The 25,827-nt window shown below is 44.5% G+C and overlaps 1 protein-coding gene across 1 annotated transcript in view; it reads right to left on the bottom strand.

The window, feature by feature from the left end:
* LOC310792006 (contactin-associated protein-like 2) overlaps positions 1-25,827 on the bottom strand; it is a gene marked incomplete at its 5' end in the record, with an annotated part of 132,637 nt that overhangs the window by 69,198 nt on the left and 37,612 nt on the right. Inside the window, 2 exons of the mRNA XM_083653688.1 lie at positions 3,518-3,661; positions 21,473-21,657. Coding sequence (XP_083509814.1) covers positions 3,518-3,661; positions 21,473-21,657 — 329 coding nt within the window. The remainder of the gene's footprint in view (positions 1-3,517; positions 3,662-21,472; positions 21,658-25,827) is intronic.

Below are 25,827 nucleotides of genomic sequence, written 5' to 3'. Positions count from 1 at the left end.
CAGGCTCTTAACTTGAGGGTAGGGGGGGACTGTAACTGAAGTTACTTCCTCATTTGCCATGAGGCGCATGCGCTGTGTGCAGTCATCAGTACAGCGTGAAGGACGGGCCTCCGTGGTACACGTGCTACCAGGTGAGCCACTAGGACGCACTCTTGCCATCTGTTTTACTGGCCTTATGACCCACGGTCTGTTGCCAGACTCTATGTTGTCCGTTACTCTTCTGCCTGTTATCAAGGACAAAGCTGGCAAGGTTGGGAGCACTAGCCAGCGTGTTATCCAAAGTACTGAAAAGGACTTTATTCCATGATTTGTGTTATTTTATTTGGACGACAGAGAGTGTAGCAGGAAGAATAGGTTTTTTGTAACCTACTTTTTTAGAACCCTAATGGTGTCTAGTTAAGAATTTGCCATGTTGCCAAGGTCAAACAATGTCCCACGGGGTTGGTTTGGCGGCCACCCTGAATTTATGGTGAAAACCTCTGATTTTCAGAACTTCTGAATCAAATGGAAAGGCCATTGACATGTTACAACTGCTCATTATTGGTGAAAAACAGGAAAAAAATTTTTTTTCCTATTCTTAGTTTCCTATTGAAGCATCCCAAGTTGAAAGCCACTGCAACCCAACACCAGGAGCTCAGACAGACAGACAGGCAGAGGCCAGACCTCACACACGCTCAACCCATTAAGACTGCAGGCTGGAACAGCTCAGAGGCACGCAGCACCTGAGATCAATACCGCAGCCTGAATATCCACCAGACCGTTCTGCTTCAAGCACTATCACTCCCCTTCACTCCTGTGTTCACTCCTCTGTTCACCACTGTTACATTTTGGTGTCAATGGGAAATCTTCTCCACAGAGTTCGGAACCAAAACTTAAAGGGATAGCTGTGATTTTTTTGTGTGGGGTTGTATGAAGTAGTTGCCGACAGGCAGTGTACTACATGTAGTAGAATGCAGCCCGGCGTTGTCCCAGTTTGGAGAAATGGAGACCGGCTGCGTCAGGCAAAGAGCTGTCTGAGTGCGAACAGGGTCATGAAACTAAAAAAATAGGGGGGGAAAGAAACAAAATGCCTTTATACTGCTCACCTGCCGTAATCCAAGTCTCCACAAGCCCTGATATGCCAAGTTGCATATCTGCCAACATTGGGCTGTGAAAAAGATTTTCTGTGGTATTGGTGAATGGATATCCCTCAATGCCTCCCAATATAACCCTACACCCCAAATTAATAGCATAAATACAAGGATGTACAGTAAGTATCAAGTGCAAACATTGTGAGAGTGGCAGTGAATATGCAATCTGGGAACCCATCGGTTAAACAATTTTTTTTTCTTTTTTTTTTTCTCTAACCTCTGGGGGCAGCAGCCCCGTTTTAATGCAACTGGAAGTCAAGAGGCGCGGTCGGCAGCGGAAGAAAATCCCTTTCCGCTCCCTGCAAGCTCTGCCATTGGTTCCAACTGACCGGCTCTGCCCATTAATGGATTTATTTTCCGCTCCCTGCGTGTCGCTCTCAAATCCGTCCGTTGCTATGAAACAACAATAACAACTCTAGCTTGTTGCTAGTAGCAAATAACAACTTGTTTGCTATATGCTGAAAATGTCACGTTCACGTCGTTTTGATCGGGTAAAGCGCAGCGTGCGTGTGAGCGCTGTTGCAGCCCTTTTGACGGAGCCTGCCGACAAATTTTCCAAGTCGAAAGTCTGTCTAGAGAGATTAGTGAATATGGAATACAGTATGTTAGAAGTTTTCGCCCCTGTCCACGGCTTGTTCGTTTTTGGCATGTTTAGCATGTTTGCTAACGTCATTTCGTGTTCTACAGCTTGTATTTGCTTGTATTTGCTAATGTGGCTAGCAGTTAGAAACGGCAAGTGGACTGAAAATTGGCAGCACTTCTCTTCTTCTTGGGACGTGTTTCATCCTTTTTTTCCAGTGGCAAAGCGAGAGCTTGAGCGAGTGCAGTGACGCAGTTACTGCGTCACTCGTCACTGCCTCTGGCTTGGGTTGCCAGGTACCACGACATATCTTACAAATCGGGGGCCGGTTGCACCAACTGGTCTTACACTGGTCTTAAGCTAAGTTGGTCGTAACTTTACGCCGGTTGCACCAAGACGGCTTAAGCCTTATTTTCACTAAGCCCAGGCGTAACTCCTACGCCTGGTCAGGAGGAGGCGTAGAGCCTGCCTGTAACAGAGATCTCCGCGGAGACCTTTTTGACTCCTTACCGTCATCGTCGTAACACAGCCAGTTCTCCATCTTTGAAGCACGATGTTAGATTATAACTAACTAGTTGTGTGGCTTAGCCTTCCCAAATGTTGCCGTTAATTTTTTTAGAATTTAATACATTGGGAATTGGGAACGTTACATTCAATTTCATTCAGACTGTCTGTCTGGCTCAATCGCCGCCATTTTTCCCCCGGCGCGAGGGAGGGTGGGAGGAGTGTAGTGTAGTGACGCACATACAGTAGTGGCCACTGTAAAAAAACAAAGCAAGTTATTTTCGCGGGGGTCAGTGAAATAGCAGGGCGCGAGGCACATTTGTGGGCCAATCAGAGGGCATTCCCCGACAATTCACATGAAGGCGGATTGCTACGACCAGCGTAGTTAAGACCAGACATAAGCTGTGTTGGTGCAACAGGCATAAATCCACTCTAAAGACTGGTCTTAACTAAGACCGACGTAGGAGTTACGACCAGGCATAGTTAAGACCAGTTGGTGCAACTGGCCCCGGAAGATTAGCAGGAGGAATGACCAATCGGGAGCACAGCGGGAGAAATGGTTAAAAATCGGGAGACTCCCGCATAGATCTGGAGTGTTAGCAGGTTTGCAATTTGACTTGAAAAGATGTCATTTACTCCATGTTTTGAGCTGAAATCTACACTGTACTGTATCTACTAGCCAGGTCTCATGACCCTGTTCACAATCAGCAGGCAGCTGTGGCTGTGTCCTGACGCGGCCGGTCTCCATTTCTCCAAACTGCATTCTACTGCATGTAGTACACTGACTGTTGTACCTCATACAAGCCCACATTAAAACAACCCAACTATTCCTTTAAGAGCTAAACCCAAAAGTGTTTCCTAAACAGCAGCGAGTCAAGTGCTCCATCCAGAGAAAGCTCAACTCACCAACATTTGATCTTTTGCCTGTCTCGTACCTTTGGTAGTGAAGTCCTCAAAATTCAATGACCTCTGGCTGCCACTGGCAGAAAGATGCAAAGTTACAGAGGGAGTTGTTTTTTCTCTCTCACACACAACTGTGACTTTATTTCTCAGAATTCAGACTTAACATCTTGGAATTCTGCCTCTTTTTTTTTTAAGAGAATAAAAAAAACTGAATTCTGAGAATTAGTCAGAGTCTTGATAAACAGTCAGAAGTGTGAGGGGGGAAAACACAATTGGGTGGTTATTTCTTTGGTGGGAATACCTGCTTCCACAGTGGAAGATACATACACACACACACACACACACACACACACACACACACACACACACATTCAGAGAGAGAGAGAGAGAGTTGCCTTACAAAGCTGGAGATGTCGACCTTCTTCCTGCGGACCAGGTTGGTGATGTTGTCTCCGTTGTAGGTGATGCCCTCCATGCAGCCCACAAAGTTATCCCCGCTCCCTGAGCCCGGCTTGGCTGAGACCGACAAGCCTCCAAAACTCATCTGTGCACAAACACAGCACAGTGGAAACAAATCACATGCAGGTGTTGAAGTCAGGCAGCACACTCAGGCATGGACAGATGAAGCTGCGGAAGTGATACTGAAAACTGTCCTCGAACAGTGATTAAGCATGTTTACAGCTTGGATCAAAACATGGTTTTGGTCTACATAGCTAATTTCACTTTTCATAACTGTACCGGGGTAAATTTTTAGATAACCTGTTTAGAGTAAAATAGACGATAGAAAAGACTATGTTTAAATCAATTTTTATTATTTTTTTCAGCCAGACAAGCAAGAGATCTCAGACAACAGTAAATAGCAGGTTATACCTAAAAGACATAAAAAAAATTATACAACAAAATCCCTTCCCCCCACCCACAACCCTGACAGCAATTAACGAAGGAGAAGAAAAAAAAAGAAAAAGAAAAATAACATGACATACATCTAAGACAAAAACAAACAAACAAACAAAAACAAACATAGAGGTTATCTCTGGTAGTACGATAGAAGATTTGTAAGAATATTTACTATGACTATTGACTAGGAACTTAAACTTAAACTAGGGGAGCCACTACGGGGGTGCTAGGTCACTAGCAGGGAGAGAGGAAAAAAGAGAAATAAATGGGTTCCAGAGAGAAGTAAATGTATCTGCCTTGTTTTGTCTAGTGTATCTGATCTTTTCAAGATGTAAGCAACTCATTAGGTCTCTCATCCACTGTACATGAGAGGGTGGTTGAGTGGATTTCCATCCCATAAGAATCAGCTATTAACATCGAAAAGGCCAGAGCATCTTTCTGGTTCTTGGGAAGGGAGATGTTTTTAGGTGGAAGGCCGAAAAGTGCAATACACGGGGAAGGGTCAATGGTTATTTTTAATACTGTAGAAATAGAATCAAAAATTGATTTCCAAAATGAAAATAAATTGGGGCAGAACCAAAACATGTGCGTCAAAGTGGCTGGAGCCTGCTTACATCTATCACAAAGGGGGTCAAGGGCGGGATTGAATTTAGACAGTCTAACTTTAGTCCAATATATTCGATGAATGAGCTTAAGTTGAATAAGGCTGTGACGGGCACAGATAGAGGAAGAGTGGATTCTGCGCAGGATTTGGTCCCACTCGTCATCCTGAAACTCATAATTCAAATCCCTTTCCCACTGTTGTTTTACAGGCAAATCTTGAGAGGAGTAAGAATTTGTGATAAGATTGTACAGGTGATAAACAACCCGTTTGCTATGAATACTGGTCTCTAGAATACTGTCAAACAGAGTTTTAGGGGGTAGCAGTGGGAAGTTTATAAAGTTTTTCTTTAAAAAGTTACGAATCTGGAAAAATCTGAACAGGTGAGTATTGGGCAGATCGAATTTCGAGGACAGTTGAGAGAAGGAGGGGAAGATGTTGTCGATATATAGATCCTTGAATGTTTTAATGCCTCTCCTATGCCAGAACCTAAAAGCATTGTTCAAAGACGAAAGAAAAACTGGATTGTTGTTGCAAGGGGAGAGTATAGAGATAGCTTGCGCTCCGCAGTGACGTTTAAACTGTTTCAAAATTTGCAGTGATTGACTCACTACAGGATATTGATTTAGTCTGGATATAGACATGGATAATGGAGCACAGGCTAGTGCAGTAAGGGACTTTGGACTACATGAAGCTTCCTCCATTTGTACCCAAGTGGGGACCCAGTCGCTGAGGCCGTAGTGGCAGTGTGGCCAGTGTAAGATACTGTGGATGTTTGCCGCATAGAAAAGACTATGTTTATGGCGTGATTGACAGGTCGCCTGTCCAATGATCGTGCAGTTCGCCAAATAGCAGGTGGAGCTGCGGCTCTGGGAAACCCCTGGTCTCGTGCCGACTCGCGCGAGCTGTGCAAGAACCAAGAAGGCAGCGGGCAAAATGTCTTCAGGACAGGAGACCACACTAGTCTCGCAGTGCCAGCCGTAGATGATATCTACGTCGGGAGCACAACTCTCAAAAGTGCCCACCCCCCAAGAAAAAAAAAAAAGTATACGAATTGACCAATTACTCAAACCACCACCACGCCGACGAAAACTGCAAACTTTGGCTGCCTTCTTTGCTCCAAATTATTCAGTTCGGACAATAGAGATAAACTATGATTATTTCGATCCCAGTCATGTACCTGTTTCCTTGCCGGACTGTAATATGGGAGGCCTGTGGGAGACGTAACTTCCGTCACAGCCTGCAGCATCTGCTAGGAGGCTCCGGGAGTCTCTTGTGATTCAGATCCTCCGTCGCTGGAAGCTTGCTGACGTCGACGGTGGGTCTGACTACGTGAGACTATAGCCAGACAGTGACATGGAGATTTGCAATGGTGATTCGCCCCCCTCTTTTTTTTTTTTACTACTGGGGGGCCTGGCCCCTGGCCCCCCAGTAGGGGCCTGGCCCCCCAGTAGTAGGGAGGGTTGACATTAGTGTGCTGCACACTGTCTGCAGGCTATCAGGCAGGCAGGAATCACTACTTTCACACACAGATCCCACGATATTGCCGTTCAGAAGGCCCGCAACGCCGGCAGCCTTGACACATAAATTGTTTTCACACAAGACCAAGCAGCTCCGCCATATTTCCACCCCGGATTGCATTTTCAGATAGCATCCACCCCTCCTGGATTGAAATGAGGGCGCTGAGTTTCGTTACTGTAATTAATCAAAGTCCGACAAATTTAAAAAATGATGCTGGTCAGCAAGTCTGGTGAAAATATATTTATATATTATATTAGCCTATAATATAATGATATAATTATATTATATATACATATTTTCATGTGCAGGTTATAGTGTAGGCTACTGTATGAGGAATGAAAACAACCAAACATGGCCATGTGCAGCAGCTCTCAACAGCTGGTCATTAAGAGATCAAAGGAGAGCTCACCCAAATGACAATGCAGAAACTGGTAATCCTATAGTGTTCTCCAAGACAAGGTAGGCTACCGAAAAATCTTCATGTTCCACCTGCATTATTACGAGAAGACCTACTGCGGATGCATGAATATATCCTGGGGAGTTGAAGATAATTTTGAGGTGAACTGGAACAGCTGTGCATAAAGCAGGCTGCGATGGATTTCTCTGTGCGCACCTATTGCGAGATTATTATAATATCCGAGGAGTCTACTTAACGGACAACAGGTGAGACAGACTGCAGATATGCTTTGGTTATCTTACTTCTGATAATAGAACTTCAATCTGGAGGTGGTTTTCCCTGAGTCCTGCTGTCATTTTTTATTAATTAGCTGAGATTCCCATCTTCCCGAGGCGTGCTCTTTTAGACAGACGTCGATTCATTTCTACCTTAGAGACTACACACAACACCAAATCAACTTTAACAATATTTATTGTGATGAAAGTCTTTGGCGGAGGCAGGGGGCGACGCAACCCTCCCCCTTCGGGAGAAGAGGTCTACCCTGGTGGTACTGGGGTGGAAGCCAGGGATGGCACTGCGCATAGAGACAAAGAGCACCAGACAGGTAGGAGGGAACACCCCCTTTTAAACAGCCCGCTTGGAGAGATGGCAGGCTGACATTGGATAATTGATAATGATGACGTAACTAGTTCCGAACTTCCGTAAACTCTCATTTACCGCTTTCACAGCCTGTGTGAATGAGGCTACAGTGTTTATGTGGGGCAGACTTTTTTATTTTACATTTTTTCAATTCAGAGAGATATTTCAGTAAGCAATTCTCCACTCCGTGAAAAACCTTCAACACATTATTCAGGCGATAACGTGGGGTGGCGATTACACATCGCCCAAAAGCCGCCAGTCAAAATAGTGGTTGCACTAACATGAAACGGTGGAAAAGGCGATTTTACAAGTGTCATATATTACAATTAGTCATATCTGACTAATTCTCAATTTATTTCTCCCCATGTCTCTAATATATATATTATATATATATATATATATATATATATATATATATATATATATATATATATATATTCAGAGGAGGTTTTTCCAGTGAGGCATAGGAGGATGGTCCTCCTCTATTAGATTGGGGATTTTATATAAAAAAAATATTATCATTTTTATTTTTTATTTTTTATTTTTCATTTTTCATTTTTCATTTTTCATTTTTTTTTAAATAATAAAATATCAATCAAATGTGTTTTTTCTCATGTGCAGACGCTCATTTTTTCATTCATTATATTCTTAAAATGCTTCAACAACAGTGACCTGTAGGGCACTGATGGAAAGGAGAGCTCCATGCAGACGAGTCACTCTGGCCCTGGTCCCAGCCTGGAGTAGGTAGTTAAAAAAACATTCGCCCTGTGGGCGTTTATTTATTTGGTAATTTATCTAATGAAAAAATATGATTGGTTGAAAAACACTTGCAATTCACAGAGAACACGTGAGAGTGATGTGTTTTCCAACCAATCAGATTGAGCTGGAGCGGAACACGCCCTTAGCCTGGTGAAACCAGGTGAAACCTAATTGGTTGTTGGTTGGATAGATTGCTAAGATTGACATTGTATCGTCCACTGGTCTCTCATGCTGAATCAAGTAGGAAGTGAAATCCACTTTGCTGTGATGACCCATGTGATGACCTGACAGGAATGATTTACGACATTTACTGATGACAGTAGCAGCATATTATATTTCCCCCTTATTTTTATTTACTTTTTATCAATCAGTAAGTGTTCACAAGCCAGACAGTCGTTGCATTGGATTACGACCCAAAACGATTTTCGAGTTGCGGGAGCCTTGCGGTGCGCAATACTGGGATATTTGCAATGTCAGAAAACTGGAATATTTGCAACGTCTCGGCTGCAGCGGTTCCACTACAGACGGCATGGATATACAAGTAAGTCAATTGATTTCAAGTTATCAAGTTAGCAGCGCTATTTTTGTCGTATTGAAGTTTAATGCTGTAATTTTTTATAATAAAACCCGCAACCTTAAATTCCCACATTTTTTAACTGAATTTGGCCTGTAAATCGATGGCTGACAGCGAGCTCATTTTTAAAGCGTGAGTGGTGATCTTTATACCATATGAAAGTAGAAGAAATAAGGAATCGATTGGGACGAAGCATGTCAACCTAGCATGTCGGGAAGGGGAGGGTAAATAACGCTCCATAGTTGATGAATTGGAATGTAACTAAACAAGTATGTTGATATAGTGCAGGGGAAGGCACACTCTCGTTCCAGATGCAATAAAGTGTAATTTAACGCTATTTGACAACAGTTTCGGCCATAGACTTTGTCAAGTATCATACAAACAGTGCAAGACAGCCATTATAAAGACAGGTGGGCTGATTGAATGGACAACACCTGTCTTGTGAAAGCACACCTGAGTGTGATTACAATGACATCATAGGATCAGTCATGCAGTAATAGGCTACATTTTCGGTACTGGCGCAGATTAATCAAAACATTGATGTCACAGGTAGGCTGTATACCATAATATATCATGAATCTATGTGAATAAATAGATTTATATAAATAGTAATCACAGCCTAATGCATAGAGATAAATCCTGAAACCTTCTCACAACAGTTCTAGCCTAAGCCAGTGGTTTTCAAAGTGGGGTCCCCAGCAAAAAGGGGGGATAATCTATTTTCACTATAATTCCATGCCATCCATAAGTAACACAATCTAAGATAGTGTAGAAGTGAGTAACTAGGCTAATTATAACCATAACAGCACAAATAATTGACAAAAATCTTGAAATAAATATACAGTATTTACTCTGAGAAATGAAATAATGAGAAAAGGAACAATTATTGATGGTTAAAACTGAATAATGACATCACGACAGTCTAATCCTAATGCTAATTTAAAATGAGATTTGGGCGTTTTAGGCAAAAGAGAAAAAAAAAAACGCCCAAATTTTACCTCCCCTGTATCCAATCTCACCAGCCGCCACTGGTATATATATATATATATTAGGGATGTTCATTTTGAACAATTTCCATAATCGAAATTCGGGAAAATTAACGATCAATTATCGATTATCGATAGCGTAATAATAATAATAATAATAATAATTAATTGTTTGTGTCCCCGGCGCATGCCGGTGTGAATTCCCCATGTTTAAAACAGTTTTATTGGCACAATAACGCCTGTTCTCTTCAACCTCTACATGCTCCCTCTCGGCCTAATTATGCAGAAAAACAATGTGGCCTATCACAGCTATGCTGACGACACGCAATTGTATATTGCTCTCTCTTCAGCTGACTACTCTCCAATAGACTCGCTCTGCCGGTGCATTGACCAAATAAATGTCTGGATGAATCAAAACTTCCTGCAGTTGAATGGAGACAAAACGGAGGTGATCGTTTTCGGACCAGAAAAGCAGAGGCTCAGAATTGCCGCGCTCCTCGAGTCGCGATCCTTGAAGCCCAAGGACCAAGTCAGGAATCTTGGTGTTATTATCGATTCCGACCTGACCTTTAACTCCCACATTAGTCTATTAGGAAATCAGCCTTCTATCATTTAAAAAATATAGCAAGAATTAGGGGCTATATGTCCAGACAAGATTTAGAAAAATTAATCCATGCCTTTATCTCTAGTAGGTTGGACTATTGCAATAGCATTTTCTCCGGCCTTACTAAAAAATAACTTGGACAACTCCAGTTCATCCAAAATGCTGCGGCTAGAGTTTTAACCAGGACTAGGAAAGCTGATCACATCACTCCAGCTCTTAGGTCCTTACACTGGCTTCCAGTATCCTATAGAATAGATTTTAAGATATTGTTGTTAGTATATAAATCGCTAAATGGCCTTGGTCCAAGTTACATCGCCGACTTGCTCCCACGCTACGAGCCGTCTAGACCTCTCAGGTCTGCAGGGTCCGGCCTATTAGATGTTCCTTAGTCTCTTAGAACAGACGAGTTGGCTTCCGCAATTTTCAAATGCTCTCGCCATACCGTCTGTACGTTAGACCCCCAGAACATGCACAAGGAAGTAGTGAAGAAAACCTTCAGACCGGAAGGAAGTTCGACGGAATCTGACCAATCACGACACGTGTGTCCACGAAAAATATGTCCCCCCCGGAAACTTAAACCGATGCAGGTTGCTAATGCTAGCAGTGCTTTAGAATTACCATGGAAGCTACGCCGACGAAACCGGTGAAAGAAGACCCTGATAGACGTAAACGATGTATCCGCGGCTTGGAGGAACCTCGTGCAAGACGTGCACTTATTCCAGAGTTAAACGAAAGTGATGAGGTAAGTTGCTAACGTTACTGAGCTTATCGTTCGTCTTAGTAATCAGCGTTAGCTAACGATAGCTACAGCAGTATACAGCTAGTTAGCTAATGTTAAATTCTGATTGGACGAATGAGCGGAAGTCCCGCCTTTCAACTTCCTTTTCCGTTTGGTGCATGATTCTCCCCCACGAAGTACAGACTGTATATAGCTGCATCCGCCGGATGTAGATAAGACAGTCTGTTTTAAGAGACTAGATGTTCCTAGGATCAACTCCAAACACGAAAAAGCCGCGTTTGGCCACTATGCCCCCACTAGCTGGAATAAACTTCCTAAAGACCTCAGGTATGCCCCGACATTACTTGCCTTCAAGAATAGTCTTAAGACCCTGTTGTTCTCAGTCGCCTTTGACTGTTAATCAGCTCTTCCACTGCCACTTTTAACTTTGACTCATGTTTATCTGTGTGCTGTCATGTTTTTAATCTGTCCCTAGCTCTTTTTTATTTATTTTATACATATATATACTTTTATTATTATTTTTATGATACATTTTATGATTCATTTATTGTCATCATGTTCTGTCCTATTTTATTTTTTGATTTTAAATAAGGCGTTGTGTGCCTTTGTTTCTCCTTTTGTAAAGCACTTTGAGTTGCATACTTTGTATGAAAGGTGCTATATAAATCATTAAACTTGAAACTTGAAACAAAGGCCCGTGCCCAGCCAGAAAACTAGAGACTATATGAAGCTCCACCTCACATTAGTCGGCTGTGCAATGGAGTGGGGCGAGGAGGAACGAATTCCACCCAAACCTATAGTCCGCAATTAAAATAATAATAATAATAATAATAATCGATACAAATTCCACGTGATCGAATTCATTCCTCAACGATCAATTATCGATTATTGATGAACATCCCTAATATATATAAGGGCTGTGGCGATTCACTTATCTCCCGATTTGATACTATAACGATTCTTGGGTGCCGATTCGATTTATATTGCGATTCTTAAGTATTGTGATTCTACGATTATTGCGATTCGATATTACGATTTATTGCGATTTTTGTTTATTTTTTTCTTTGCTTTTTTCAGTTTGTTTGCTTTTTTACACTAGATTAGAACATGGGAAAAGTTTAATCATACACTAGAGACTGTATATTATATATCATGAGTAGGGCTGGGCGATATAGTTAAAAACAGGGGCGGACTGGGATCATAATTCAGGCCGGCATTAGATACCAAGCAGGCCAGGCCGATATGGGCCGACGCGCGTGAAATTTGGGCCGTTTGAAGCCCAATTTGGGCCGTTTGAAGCCAGATTTGGGCCGTTTGAAGTCCAATTTTACAATGAGATGCACCCACTTTAACCCTGAAGTGTAATTATTACTTCAGACTAACTAATAAAGTAATAAAACCACTAGTAAGCCAGTAGGCGGCGCCTACTGGCTTACTAGTGGTTTTATTACTAGTACCCACTTTAACCCTGAAGTGTAATTATTACTTCAGACTAACTAATAAAGTAATAAAACCACTAGTAAGCCAGTAGGCGGCGCCTGGTCTGCTGTTCAGTGAGTGGCCTGACTGCAAGCACAAAAAAAAAAAAAAAGAAAAAAAAAATTGCGATTATCGATTCTGGAATAAAAGATCGATTCAAAAAATCGTGACATTAAAAATCGCGATACTTAGGTGAATCGATTTTTTCCCCCACCCCTAATATATATATATACTGTATATATATATATATATAATATATATATAGCCTAATGCAGCACCCATCCTCTTCTTGCATTTTCACATTTCAAACTGGCAGATGCAGGAAAAGAAACAATTAGACTTTGACTTGTTTACTCACTAATGTGGCTCTCTTCCAATAAATAATCCAGCCAACTACGTCCATTCATGAAATTAAATAGCACGGGGACATTAATGGTTTGTAAAAGTGCCAATTAACTATTTATAAGGTATAATAATCTTGTCCCGCTCGCTTTCCCTCTCACCCCCACCTGCCCTCTCATTCCACATGAGCCTGTACCTGCTAAACTACATGTAGACCTGGGGCCCTATCGTTGCAATCGGCGTAGAAACTGCGTATAAGGCCTAGCGCTAGGCCGCCTAGCGCAGTTAGTGGGTGTGGACCAGCGCACTCGCTATCTTGGTATCGGCGCTACACGCAGCCTCAACCATTATAACCACGCCTTTTAAGCGTAAAATTATGCATAGTCCGCTCATTGGAGAATTGCAGTAAAGAGTCACACGCTTGCCTTTTAAAGGAGGACTTACCCCCTAGATATGTATTAGAACAGTGATTTGAAAATACCTATGGAAAAAACCAAGAAATTACATATGCTTTTGTCTATACTGGACTCTTTGGCTGTGTTCGAGTCGAGATTCTTTTTCGGAAATCGAAGCCATTACAGTTTGCCTACTGCCTCAAAAATAATTTATTTGAGAGGGGCAATATCTCTATAAATATCAACAACTAACCAACGCTGTTGGTCTGTATGGAAACAGAAAATCTGAAAATGGTTTTAAGTTATATCAATTTGGTAATTCAGTGGCGAACTAGAAATTTAATTATTTTTCTGCATGTATCTCTATGGAAACTACTCAAACTACGTTACGGGAGCAAAGTGACATGGGCTCGTTAACAGCAGCACACCCACAATAGGACAAACCTCTCGCTCTGGGGTAACACAATGCGAGATTTCTCCACGTAATTCCCTCGTCTAACTAGAGATAAACCGCGCAATGAAATCCGTTTTTAATTTGCGTTTTGGGGCTTTTCGTGATTTACAGCATGACAGCAGCATTTTTCCTCTCAGGGTGCAGGAGAGGCAGCGCAGAGCTCTTCTCCTCTTCAAAGCCCCCGCCTCTCACTGCCCGCGCGTCCCCGCTGCCTGAGCACACAGCAGCTCGTGCTCGCACACAGCGAGTCAACCCCCCCCCCCCCCCCCAGTCCCCAGTCGCTCTACTCTGCTGACATTTCCTCTCCCGTTTGACTGGCCGAGAGACAGTGCTTCCAAGTCGGACTGATAGCCGCGGAAATATCAGACTGTGCTCTCTCTGCTCTGGCCGAGTCCGAGAGAGCCCAGCTCTGCTGCGCGCGCCCGCGGAGCTTGGAGCTAGTGCATGAGGTTTACAGTACGACTCTCTCCCGCTCGCTCCCGCCTGCCTGCCTGGGCTGGAGACAGTGCTTGCAACTCGGACTGATAATATAAACATCATCATTCGAGCTTATCCAGGTAAGATATCAATAAAGTAATGACACATTCAGCGGGAAACTAACTATAATTAAGACATGTGCCAACTTTGACGACGTTTGGTTCAAAATTTTAAGAGCAAACTTCAATAAGAATAGGCTTGGAGTTCTGAGGAGCTGAAAGGGTACAGGGGGGGTAGGGGAGTAATTATCTTGAAATCCCATAGTCTTTGGGAACACTGTGACGTCAGTGTGTTCCTAATCTCCCATTCATTTGAGAGAAAAAAAAAAAGCAGTGTTGGACCCTAAGAGGGCGCTTATGCCAGATATACTGCTGAAAAATGATACAAATGGTAAAATGGCAACAGTTTGGTGTCAAATGTGGAAATTCTGACCAGAATTCTTCACACATCACCCCCAAAGTCATATATATTGGTTAAAAGCTGAAAAAAAGTGTTTTGGAGGTAAGTTCTCCTTTAAGCTCCAATTCCTGGACAAATCCGGTAAAACCAGACAAAGCCAAGCGCTCTGCCCCCCCCCCCCCCCTCCCTTCATCCAGTCTGTCTGTCTCCATATATAGGCTATTATTCCATATTATTATGCTTCTCAAACCAATCTAACTGCAATTTAAATACTGCAAGCATGTAAATACCCTACACTATAGCAAGATCAAAGTGAAAAGAATGTTCTAAATGCATCAGCTAGAAAAATATAGCCTATTAGATTGGTGAAACTTTGTCCAGAAAGATATAATTTTCTCTCGCCTGCTGCAGGAAGGATGATGCACATAAATATACCCTACATTATGTAAAGTCATTGCATAAATGTGTTTTTATTGTAAAACTAAATGTGAAGTAGGGCCAAGTTATTGGAGCGGACATCACAGTATAGCACATGACAGTAGAAGCGCGTTCCGCTGTCACTTATCTAAATCGCGTTAAATCGACAAGGGATATATATAGGCCCAGGAGGACATATATGTTTCACATAGGGTGGTGTTTTCATGTTTTATTTGGTCCAATATTGAAATGTTCTACAATTGCAGGTTGTGTTACCATTACACATTATTTAGAACTACCTTTTATATCTATTTCGGCTCATTTGGTTGCTATTTAGTAGCTAAATGGAGCAGCACAATGCATGCTGGGACATGCCAGGCAGTGAACTTACAACTTCTTTTTCCTATGGGAAGTGTGTTGTGTCTGTCTAAGCGAGGGAGTCAGAGAGAGAGAGAGAAGGGTGACAGAGAAGAGGCAGAAGAGCGCTCATCGCAACTGGCGCACTGAATAGGCCTGGTTTCAGAGAGAGACAGAGAAGGGTGACAGGGGAGAGGCAGAAGAGCGCTCCTCGCAACTGGCGCACTGAATAGGCCTGGTTTTCAAAAGCGCAAAGCGCTAAATTTACGCCAGTTGGGAAGATATCATTAGGCCGGCATTTAAGGCCGACACGCCCATTCTCGCCCATTCAGGGAGTGCGCCACGCCCATTCCACCTAAAGCGCATTTGCCAGCGTAAAGCCATGTTGATATCTTCCCGAGGCAGGCGCAAGGCACGTTTTTTTGCGTTTAAGGCCCGTTTTAGCGCTGAAGGCCTGTGGGAGAATAGGGGCCCTGTTGTGCGAGCGACACGCACTTAAGCACTTGGGGCTTCGGTGGGTAAGGTCAACATGCAGGCCATCTGAGGGAAGTGTGGATATGTTCAGGAGTTCACTGCATGTTTAAAACAGCTTTATGCAGTCTATGGTTAATATATAATTAATCCCTGGTCATGACAATTCAGACAGGACCTGGGTCACAACTCAGGAGACAGCATTAGCATAACAAATAGCAACCCTGTTGGGGCCATGCACACTCAAATCACCCGGGTTAACCCTTTCAGACAGAAAATCACCAGGGTTAACCCTTTCAGACAGAAAATCACCAGGTTAACCCTTTCAGACAGAAAATCACCAGGGTTAACTCTTTCAGACAGAAAATCACCAGGGTTAACTCTTTCAGACAGAAAATCACCAGGGTTAACTCTTTCAGACAGAAAATCACCAGGGTTAACCCTTTCAGACAGAAAATCACCAGGGTTAACTCTTTCAGACAGAAAATCACCAGGGTTAACCCTTTCAGACAGAAAATCACCAGGGTTAACCCTTTCAGACAGAAAATCACCCAGGTTAACTCTTTCAGACAGAAAATCACCAGGGTTAACTCTTTCAGACAGAAAATCACCGGGGTTAACCCTTTCAGACAGAAAATCACCAGGTTAACCCTTTCAGACAGAAAATCACCAGGGTTAACCCTTTCAGACAGAAAATCACCAGGGTTAACCCTTTCAGACAGAAAATCACCAGGGTTAACCCTTTCAGACAGAAAATCAAGCTGGGAATAAAGGCTTTTGCACATCAAGTCTGTATTTTTCGTCGGAAATTGTCGCAAGTTTTAAAATAAATACGACCTCAAGTTGCCACTCACGTTTACACACTGAGTCTGAAATTTCCTTCCGTCATTAAAGTTTTTGGAACAGGTTTGATTTTCTGTCTTTTTTACATCAGTCAATAACCTTTTGTGAGCTGTTTGACCTGTGTGTGTTTTCGGATGACAGATTTTTTTTTAAAGCACATGAAAACAATGTGTGTGAAACGATCTTAACCCTGGTCGGACCTCTGTGTGAAAGTGTGTGTGTGTGTGTGTGTGTGTGTGTGTGTGTGTGTGTGTGTGTGTGTGTGTGTGTGTGTGTGTGTGTGTGTGTGTGTGTGTGTGTGTGTGAGAGAGAAAGGGCTATTAAACAGCCTCAAATGTCACTGATTCACTTTAGTGATACATTTTGCTTTCCATGCCAGCCTTTGCAATGAGTGAAATGGTCAAAGGGGCCAAGCTGGTAGTCCTACATGGGTTTTAGGAGCTGCTTTGTCAATGCAAGGTGCTGATTGCTGCAGGCTTCCAGAGTCTCTTGGCCTACTTACAAGGAACAACATCACAGACCAATTTATCATCTGGATGCACAATCAATATAACATCCTGTCCTTCGGGGAGGCGGCCTCTCCACTAGCTGTAGTATCACCTGCTCTGCTCCCATTGGCTCAAAGCAAGTTTTCTGTCCAGCGTACAGTATAGGAAGGAATTAGCTGATTAGGCTGAAGGTCATATCTTACGCCCAGTGCTAGGGTAAGCATGGGTACAAGACGGCAGGTGCGAAGGGTGCGGCAGTACCCCCTGTGGCAAGGGATGGAATTTTCTAAATTGTTGGATTTTTATTTACTCATTTATTTACTTATTTATTTGTATTTATTTATTTTTACATGCAGCATATGATAAGGTGTCTGCCAGAAAATGTGTGTGTGTGTGTGTGTGTGTGTGTGTGTGGGGGGGGGGGGGGCGTATGTTTAAAATGCACAAATTTAATTAATTACTCTGATCTTACGTGTGATGTGACCGATCATGATCACCACACGTCAGGTCAGGTCAGGCAGGGGTCAGTGGGCCAGCTAAACTCGGGGAGAGATTTGGCGCGGTCGCGGAGATCACCGGCATGTCGCAGAAAAGAATACTAGATATTTTCACTTCTAAAAACCCAAAAGCAACCAAAGTAAAGTCCAGAGGATTGTCACACACCTGAGTGTGTGAAATTTGTTCTCCGCATTTGACCCATCCCCTGGGGGAGCGGTGAGCAGCAGCAGTGCCGCGCTCGGGAATCATTTGGTGATCTAACCGCCCAATTCCAACCTTTTGATGCTGAGTGCCAAGCAGGGAGGCAAATGGGTCCCATTTTTATAGTCTTTGGTATGACTCTGCCGGGGATCGAACTCACAACCTCCCAGTCTCAGGGCGGACACTCAAACCACAAGGCCACTGAGCTGGTCAAGCAGCAATAGAGGTCGTCGAAGATGTAGACGAGGACCCGGTGCCACTGCCAGTCACTGCTACGGTAGCTACACCTGCTACCAGCTGCTCATCCTTCCTCTACCAGCAGCACCGCACCCAGGCCAAGCTGCTCTTTCACCGTGGCTGAGGGAGAAGCCCAAGACGAGCCGCCACGCCCGCAAGAGGAGGAATCAGAGCACCTGCCTTTGCTAACACAGCAACACAGCAACTCGACCGGCACCTGCTTTGCCTATTGCTCGATTTGAGAAATGATGCCAGCCAAACTCGCACATGGGCAAAGTTAGCCCCCAAACCTTTCTGGAAGGAAACCTTTCTGTAAGAAAGCCACACCCCAAACTCATTTGATTGGTCGCCGAAAACTGCTTCTTCCCAGTGGTCAAATCATCCCGTCTCTGTTTGAGGCCAGTACAGAAATTGCATTCTTTCAAACGGCCAGTGGGGGGCGGTGTGCGTACTACAGAATCAAAGTGCATGCATGTAAGTCAATGTGATTATGACCCAACTTCTCTCTCAGTCTGTCTTAAATAAACACTTTCCAAATGAGTTTATCGTCTGAAAAAACAATTTCAAGTCTTTTTCATACTCTCACGTCCTCAGTTTTCTAAATTATAGACCCATTTCGAGGGATAGATGATGATATACATCGGATAAATAAGAACAGTAATACTTCAGACAGGTAGAGGCAGCAATGTGCCGCAAGGCATCTAGTCTGCCGAAAGCAAGATGAAGAAGAAATTCGCTAGCAACCAATGCTAGCAGATAGCAAGTAGTAGTTTAGCAAGCTATCAGAAAATAGCGTTACTTTATGATATTTAATAATGTTAGTAGACACACGTAACTGTATAGATACTAGGGCTGGGCGATTAATCGAATTTTAATCATGATTACGATTTGGGCTGTCCACGATTATGAAAACAAGACAATCGACATACAACGATTTTGCGGCTCTTGTCACTCTCGTTCTGTCTTGTGTTGTAAATCGAGCGCACCCTTTCCTTTGCAGCGGTGTGCTCGGCCCCTCCCCCAAAGCCCAAAACACACACACACACCGCTCGAGTTGGGAATGACTGTCATGTGAACAGAGAGCCACTGCACTTCTCCTCCCCGCTTATTTCTGTGGTAGTACAAGAATAAGATGAGAGAAGTCACAGAAAGAGAGCCGCTGGTCGAGAGGAGAGGTAAAACAACGTATGTGGGGTGGAAACACTATGGTTTCGCCGAGTTTAAAGGTCCACACATCAAGAGCGATGCGAATATACAGCACAGAATTGCGATGCGAGTTTTGACCCACCTGTCAATCACAGCCACAGACTTGGAACAAACAGTGCAAGATATGCGCGGTCGTGGCTGCACCCCGCAACACAACCTATCACTTGAAATCCACTCACAAAGTGGTCTATGACCAAGCAATAAACGCTAAACGAACAAAAATACAAAGCCCCATCTAGTTACTGCCACCGCATACAGTCATCGATTCGGGACACTCTTTACAATGCGACCGCATATTCAACAGCTAACGAGCTCACAGATAAACATTAACAATAGCCTATTATGAACCTAAACGACCTAAGTCGCTTTGGATAAAAGCATCTGCCAAATGAGTAATTTAATGTAATGTAAACGAACGTTACTAGTGTTCTCATTTGGTTAGTTTTGAGGTTTAAGGACTACTAGTTCAGATGTTTACCAACATATTGAATGTAGATTAATAGTTGCAGTTGGTTGTGGCAGTTCACTGCAACATAGTAGGCCTATACTGTATATTTATTTTAGTTTTTATTTTATTTCTAAATCTTTGCACTTTTATTATTTATTTTCACTTATTTATTTTCAATTATATCTAAAATCCAAAGACATCCAATGTTAAATAAAAAGGCAGTGTAAATGTTCAATAAATTCATGATGTTCTCAATGTCAATGAGTAATCGTGTTAAATAATCGTGATCTCAATATCAATCAAAATAATCGTGATTATGATTTTTGCCATAATCGTGCAGCCCTAATAGATACCATACATGTAAAGTGACGCTTATAACATGGGCAGACCATTTGGGCCCTATAACGTTATATGTAACGTTATACGTTATAGAGCCCAAAATGGTCTCCCCAAATGGTCTATAAAAGCATCACTTTATACATAACTTATGTAACGCTAACATGACATAACATCACATGTTTTTGCAGAATTGAATGCTGTTGGTCGTTTGTTTTATTTGCTCTTCTGTATGTTATTGGACATTTAAAGCTGATTTAATTGCAATTTAATGTGTCATGATTATTGGAAAACATACTTTATCGAATCGATAGAACTCAACATAGTCTAAGATCTTGCACGAATAGGTCTTCTGGTGAATTAGGCATATATGCGCACTTTGTTGTTTTTTATTGGCATTTTTTCTACTGTATTCTGTTTTGATCTTCGCATCATCATCAAGCAATCATTAGAATGGTCTTCCTCACTGTATGTCAACTAAAACTTAAAGGGATACACACACAAATGAGGGATATACACGCAAATGCTGCATCAGGTATCAATGGGTTAAAGTGCTGCAGCAAGACAAAAATATAAGAGGTGACACACAAGCTAAGTTATCTGGTCTGTACAGGCAAGCAACGAAGGCCAGGACCTACTTCGGCTTGTTGAGCTGTGAAGCCCTGTTTGAGCCACGTGAAGCAGTGGCCAACACACTCCAACATAAACAAGCAAGTGCAGAGGGTGCCCTGGAGTGTGTTGCTATACTCAGACAACGCATGCATGCCCTGAGAGAAGATGCCTATGTACAAGAACTAGTGGCAAAAGTGAATACATGTGCAGCACAGAACAATCGCCTGATCCACCAAGAACCAGCAGAACCCCGGCTCGTTTGAGAGATACACAGATGGGAGGAGGACGTCGCTTCATGCACAGGGCATCAGCAGCGGAAACGTGAATTATTTGAGGCCGTGGACCTTGTAACATCAGAGCTGGACCGCCGATTTGATCAGCCTGGAATGAAAATTGCCGCCCAAATAGAGAAAACTGTAATAAATGCTGCAAATGGCGTCTACTCAGGCTTGGATGACACTGCTGCGCATCTCCCAAATCAGATTGACAAGTCTAGCCTGCACATGCAACTAACTCACACTTCTGGGTGATCTTACTAAAGATAAAGAACTCAGAACAGCCAGTGACATTGTAGATTTTGGGGGGGGGGACTGCATCCACAAAGTCAGGAACTGCTGACAGAGGTGAAGAAATGTATGGAACTTTGTCTCTGCCTGCCTGTGTCTGCCGCCTCCTCCGAGAGGTCATTCTCCACACTTTGGTGGCTAAAAACATGGTTAAGCACCATGACACAAAAAAGACTCACACACATGGCTTTGCTGCATGTTCATCAGGACATTTTGGACAGGTTGGACATTGAGCCTTTGATGAAAACCTTTGTGCAGAACGCAAGGCCACCTTTGGCACGTTCAAATAAAAGTTGAGTATAGGCCTGGTCCATAATTGTGGTATTTTCTGTTATTACTTTGTTATTACTTGATTAAGTCGTTATTGTGGGTGGTAGTAAACAATAAGCACCTTCAAATATCGAGTGTTTACCTCGTAGTCCAGGTCCAGGTGGTCAAACTCTCCATTGGTCCGGAACTGCTGAGTGTGCTGGTCCAGAGTGAAGTTGACGTTTCTACGGTAACGCTGTATGATGACCGAGTGCCAGTGGTCATCGTCCAATAAGCTCCCGCTGCTCACTGAGGTGTGGCCCTGGATGGAACCATATTGGTTGCTGCCTGGAGAGGAGACAGTGAATCAGACAATCAGTAGGTGTTCTGAATCTCTTTACTTGACCAGCCCCACAACCATACAGCACTGGAGGCCATAGTACAGTCTAGGCTTGGGCAGATATTCCATATCATTAAGGATGCAAACAATCTCATATTACATTCTAGCGGTCAATAAAATGGTGTATTTTCAAAGCATGTTTCAATGAACCCGCCAGAGGGCGCTCCCAGCACAATAACTATTGACCAGGCAGTCATCTCAGGGTCTGGAAAGAGAGGAGAAAGAAAGACGAGAACTTTTGCAAATATAAATTGGGCGAAGTGAACAGAAAGGAGAAAATAATGTCACCTGCAAACTGTCATTATGTGTACACATACAAGTTAAAGTTGGCTGGCTCAGCAGTGGAATCCTGGCTTTCTTTCTTTTTTCAATATTTTATTTTGCAATTGTCAGAACGCAAGAAACAAAAACAGGCTCAGACACAGAAAAAACAACAACATATATCATCAACATTCCAATGTTACAGCGTGGTGCTACCTGATTATGATGTTCCTAGCCTCAATGCGAGACTCTTCAGTCATTCTTCCTTCAGAGTCTCGGCTGCATGGTCCCCACAGCCACTGCAATGCCTGCTAAGTGGCTGCACGCGATATACACGCTATCAATCACAATAAAACTGTACCTGCTTCCGAGCCAATGTTGTTATCCAAGATGCAGGTGCCCTGGCCCTCCCAAATAGTGCGTAGTTTCCAATACCGAGCACTTTTTCACATGGCGGAGCCGATGCTCAAAATTGTAAACTGCACTACACCCTTCCAACCACTGAGCACCGAACCGACTGCTGTCCCCAAACAGCAGAAAGTGACCAGCCTAAATGACTGGCGCCCAATAGCCCTCACGCCCATAGCCAGTGCTTTGAAAGGCTAGTCATATCACAGATCCGCCCCACACTCCCCCCGGACCACGACCCGCTCCAATTTGCATACCGACCCAACAGGAGCACGGCGGATGCAATAGCACACGTGCTCCACACCGCCCTCTCACACCTGGAGGGGAAGGACACATATGTGAGAATGCTGTTCGTGGACTACAGCTCAGCATTCAACACCATAGTACCCTCCAGGCTGGTAAGCAAACTCACGGACCTGGGACTAAACACAGCAATGTGTGACTGGATCCTGGACTTTCTGACAGACCGCCACCAGGTGGTGAGAGTGGGCAACCTCACCTCCTCCCCACTGACCATCAGCATAGGAGCGCCCCAGGGATGCGTCTCCAGCCCCTTCTGGTACGACCTCTACACCCACGACTGCGTGGCGACTCAAACTTCAAACACCATCGTGAAGTTTGCAGACGACACAGCAGTCATGGGGCTGATCTCCAGGGGCGATGAGACAGCCTACAGAGAGGAGGTGAAGGCCCTAGAACAGTGGTGCCAGGACAACCACCTCTCTCTGAACGTCTCCAAGACCAAGGAGATCATTGTAGACTACAGGAGGGGGGGGGGGGTGCACCCCCCCCAATCACCATCAACGGCACAGTGGTGGAAAGGGTGGACAGCTTCAAGTACCTGGGAGTCAACATCCACCAGGACCTGACATGGGCCGGTCACACCGCCACTGTTGTCAAAAAGGCCCAACAGCGACTACACGGACTCAGGCGCCTAAAGAAATTTGGGCTAAGGCCAGAAATCCTTAGGGACTTCTACAGAGGCACCATTGAAAGCCTGCTGACTGGCTGCTTCACCACGGGAACTGTACCACCATGGACCGCAGGGCGCTACGGAGAGTGAGACGCGCGGCCCAGCACGTAACAGGATGTGAGCTGCCAGAACTGCACCACCATGGACCGCAGGGCGCTACGGAGAGTGAGACGCGCGGCCCAGCACGTAACAGGATGTGAGCTGCCAGAACTGCAGGAACTGTATAAACAGCGGTGCCTCAGGAGGTCCCTGAAGATCATCAAAGACACAAACCATCCCCACAACAGCCTGTTCTCCCTGTTACCCTCAGGGAGGAGATACAGGGTCCCAAAAGCACGCACAAATCGCTTGAGGGACAGTTTCTTCCCGCGATACTTGTACTACGGAGTGACAATAAAAATCTTGAATCTTGAATCTTGATACATCCCGCGCTGTGGAGCACCTAAAAACTTCGGCACATGTAAAAAAGTGCTCTGTATTGGAAACCGCAATATTTGGGAGTGCCAGGGCACCTGCATCTTGGATAACAACATTGGCTCGGAGGTAGGTGGAATCCCGGCTTTCTTTCTTTTTTCAATATTTTATTTTGCAATTTTCAGAACGCAAAAAAACAAAAACAGGCTCAGACACAGAAAAGAAAAAAACACATATATCCTCAACATTCCAATGTTACAGCGTGGTGCTATCAGCAGGTTTATGATGTTCCCACAATGCACAACATATACAAGGTGCTGCAAGTTGAAGTCAGTATGACCCCTTGGGGTTCATCTTACCCTCCTACACCACCAGGGCTAAGATACTTGTCAGGCACCTTTGGGACAAGCACAGGGGGTGGGATAGTCTCGCTGGCCAGCCTCCCCTCCCTACCGTGAGATGAGTCTGGTGGCGCAGGTCTCCATAGTGGGATTGGAAAATAGTTTCCAACAATCCAACTTGCCATTTTCAGCGTGTAGCAACGAGCTAGCGTGTAGGTTTCTGCCATTAGCTTGCTAGCTAGTTAGCGTTGTTGTTTTCACTGAGGCGGCAGGGCACTATTTACAGTGACACACAGGGAAAGCCACTCTGATTGACATGGTCGGAGCCAATGACAGAGCTTGTAATAAGCGGGGAGTGGAAATCCGGCAGCGACTGAAACAGCCGCTCCAATGGGTAGCAGCTGTAGAGCAGGGGAGGGCTTATCCCAGTTGCCTGTTTCCATGCAGCCAGACGACTCTCACGAGGGGAGGCTGGCCAGCGAGACTAGGGGTGGGATAACCCACTGCTACCACAGGAGCTTCTGCAGCAGTGGAAATCCTGGAAGGAAGAACTGCAGATCTTGCCTCAGGTCACCCTGCCCCGGCCATACTTGTCAAAGGAGGTGGACATCGCCGGTCTTGACAGAGAGGTGCACATATTTTGTGACGCCTCCGAAGAAACTTATGGCTCGGTAGCATACCTCCGGACCACTGACAGACATGGTGGGTGTAACTGTCGTTCCTCATGGGCCACTCCAGAGTTGCTCCCAAGCTATTTCATTCTATGCCCCGATTAGAGCTCTGTGCTCACTGGTGCACAACTCTCACAGGTGCTGGAGAGGGAGCTCACCATCAACATTGATAAGACGATCCTGTGGTCCGATTCCACAACGGTGCTGACATGGCTGAAGTCTGAATCCTATCGATTCAAGCTCTTCGTCGGCACCCGCGTGGCTGAGATACAGGAGCTGACCGACAGGCATGCCTGGAGGTATGTTGATTCAGCAAGGAACCCCGCTGATGACATGACACGGGGGAAGAATCTGAGGGAGCTTTTTGAGCCCAATAGATGGAGCCAGGGACCCCCTTACTCCTGCTAAGACCAGACTCATGGCCAAAGGACCCTGCTGTCGACCAAGCAGAAGATGCAGCAGAGCTGCGCAAGTCTACCTTCTGTGGGCTCACCATAGCTGCCTCGAGCCAGCCAACTTCAAACCTGAGCCAGTATAACTCTTGGAGGGAGCTGCTGGAAGTGACAGCGCAGGAGTTCCATGGGGCGGCCACCACTGGTTGATCCTCCAGAGAGCTCAGAAGGATATTTTCCAGCAGGAGTACAGCCAGTCCCTAGAAGCAGTCAACTTCTCACTTTGTCTCCAGAGCTGGATGAGATGGGAGAGCTCCTATGTGTTGGAGGACGACTCTGACGTGCAGAGCATATCGAGCCGACAGCTGTTCATCCAGTCATCTTAGACCCAGACCACCAAGTGACTAGGCTCCTGATCCAAGACTTTGACAAACGCCTCAACCACCCAGCCCCAGATCGGTGTTTGCTGAGTTTTGACGCTCCTTCTGGATGCTGCAAGGGTGTGAAGCTGTTCGGCGCCACCAGTACAGCTGCGCTGACTGTCGACGATGGACCAAAGATGACAGACCTGCCAGCAGCCCGTCTGCGCCTGTTCAAGCCTGCTTTCTATTCCACGGGGATGGACTGCTTTGGGTCGTTCGTAGTCAAGGTGGGGCGG

This window comes from Poromitra crassiceps, assembly GCF_964638095.1.
Source record: "Poromitra crassiceps genome assembly, chromosome: 17".
NCBI classification, from domain to species: Eukaryota; Metazoa; Chordata; class Actinopteri; order Beryciformes; family Melamphaidae; genus Poromitra; species Poromitra crassiceps.
This window is presented reverse-complemented; position numbering and strand designations above follow the sequence as displayed.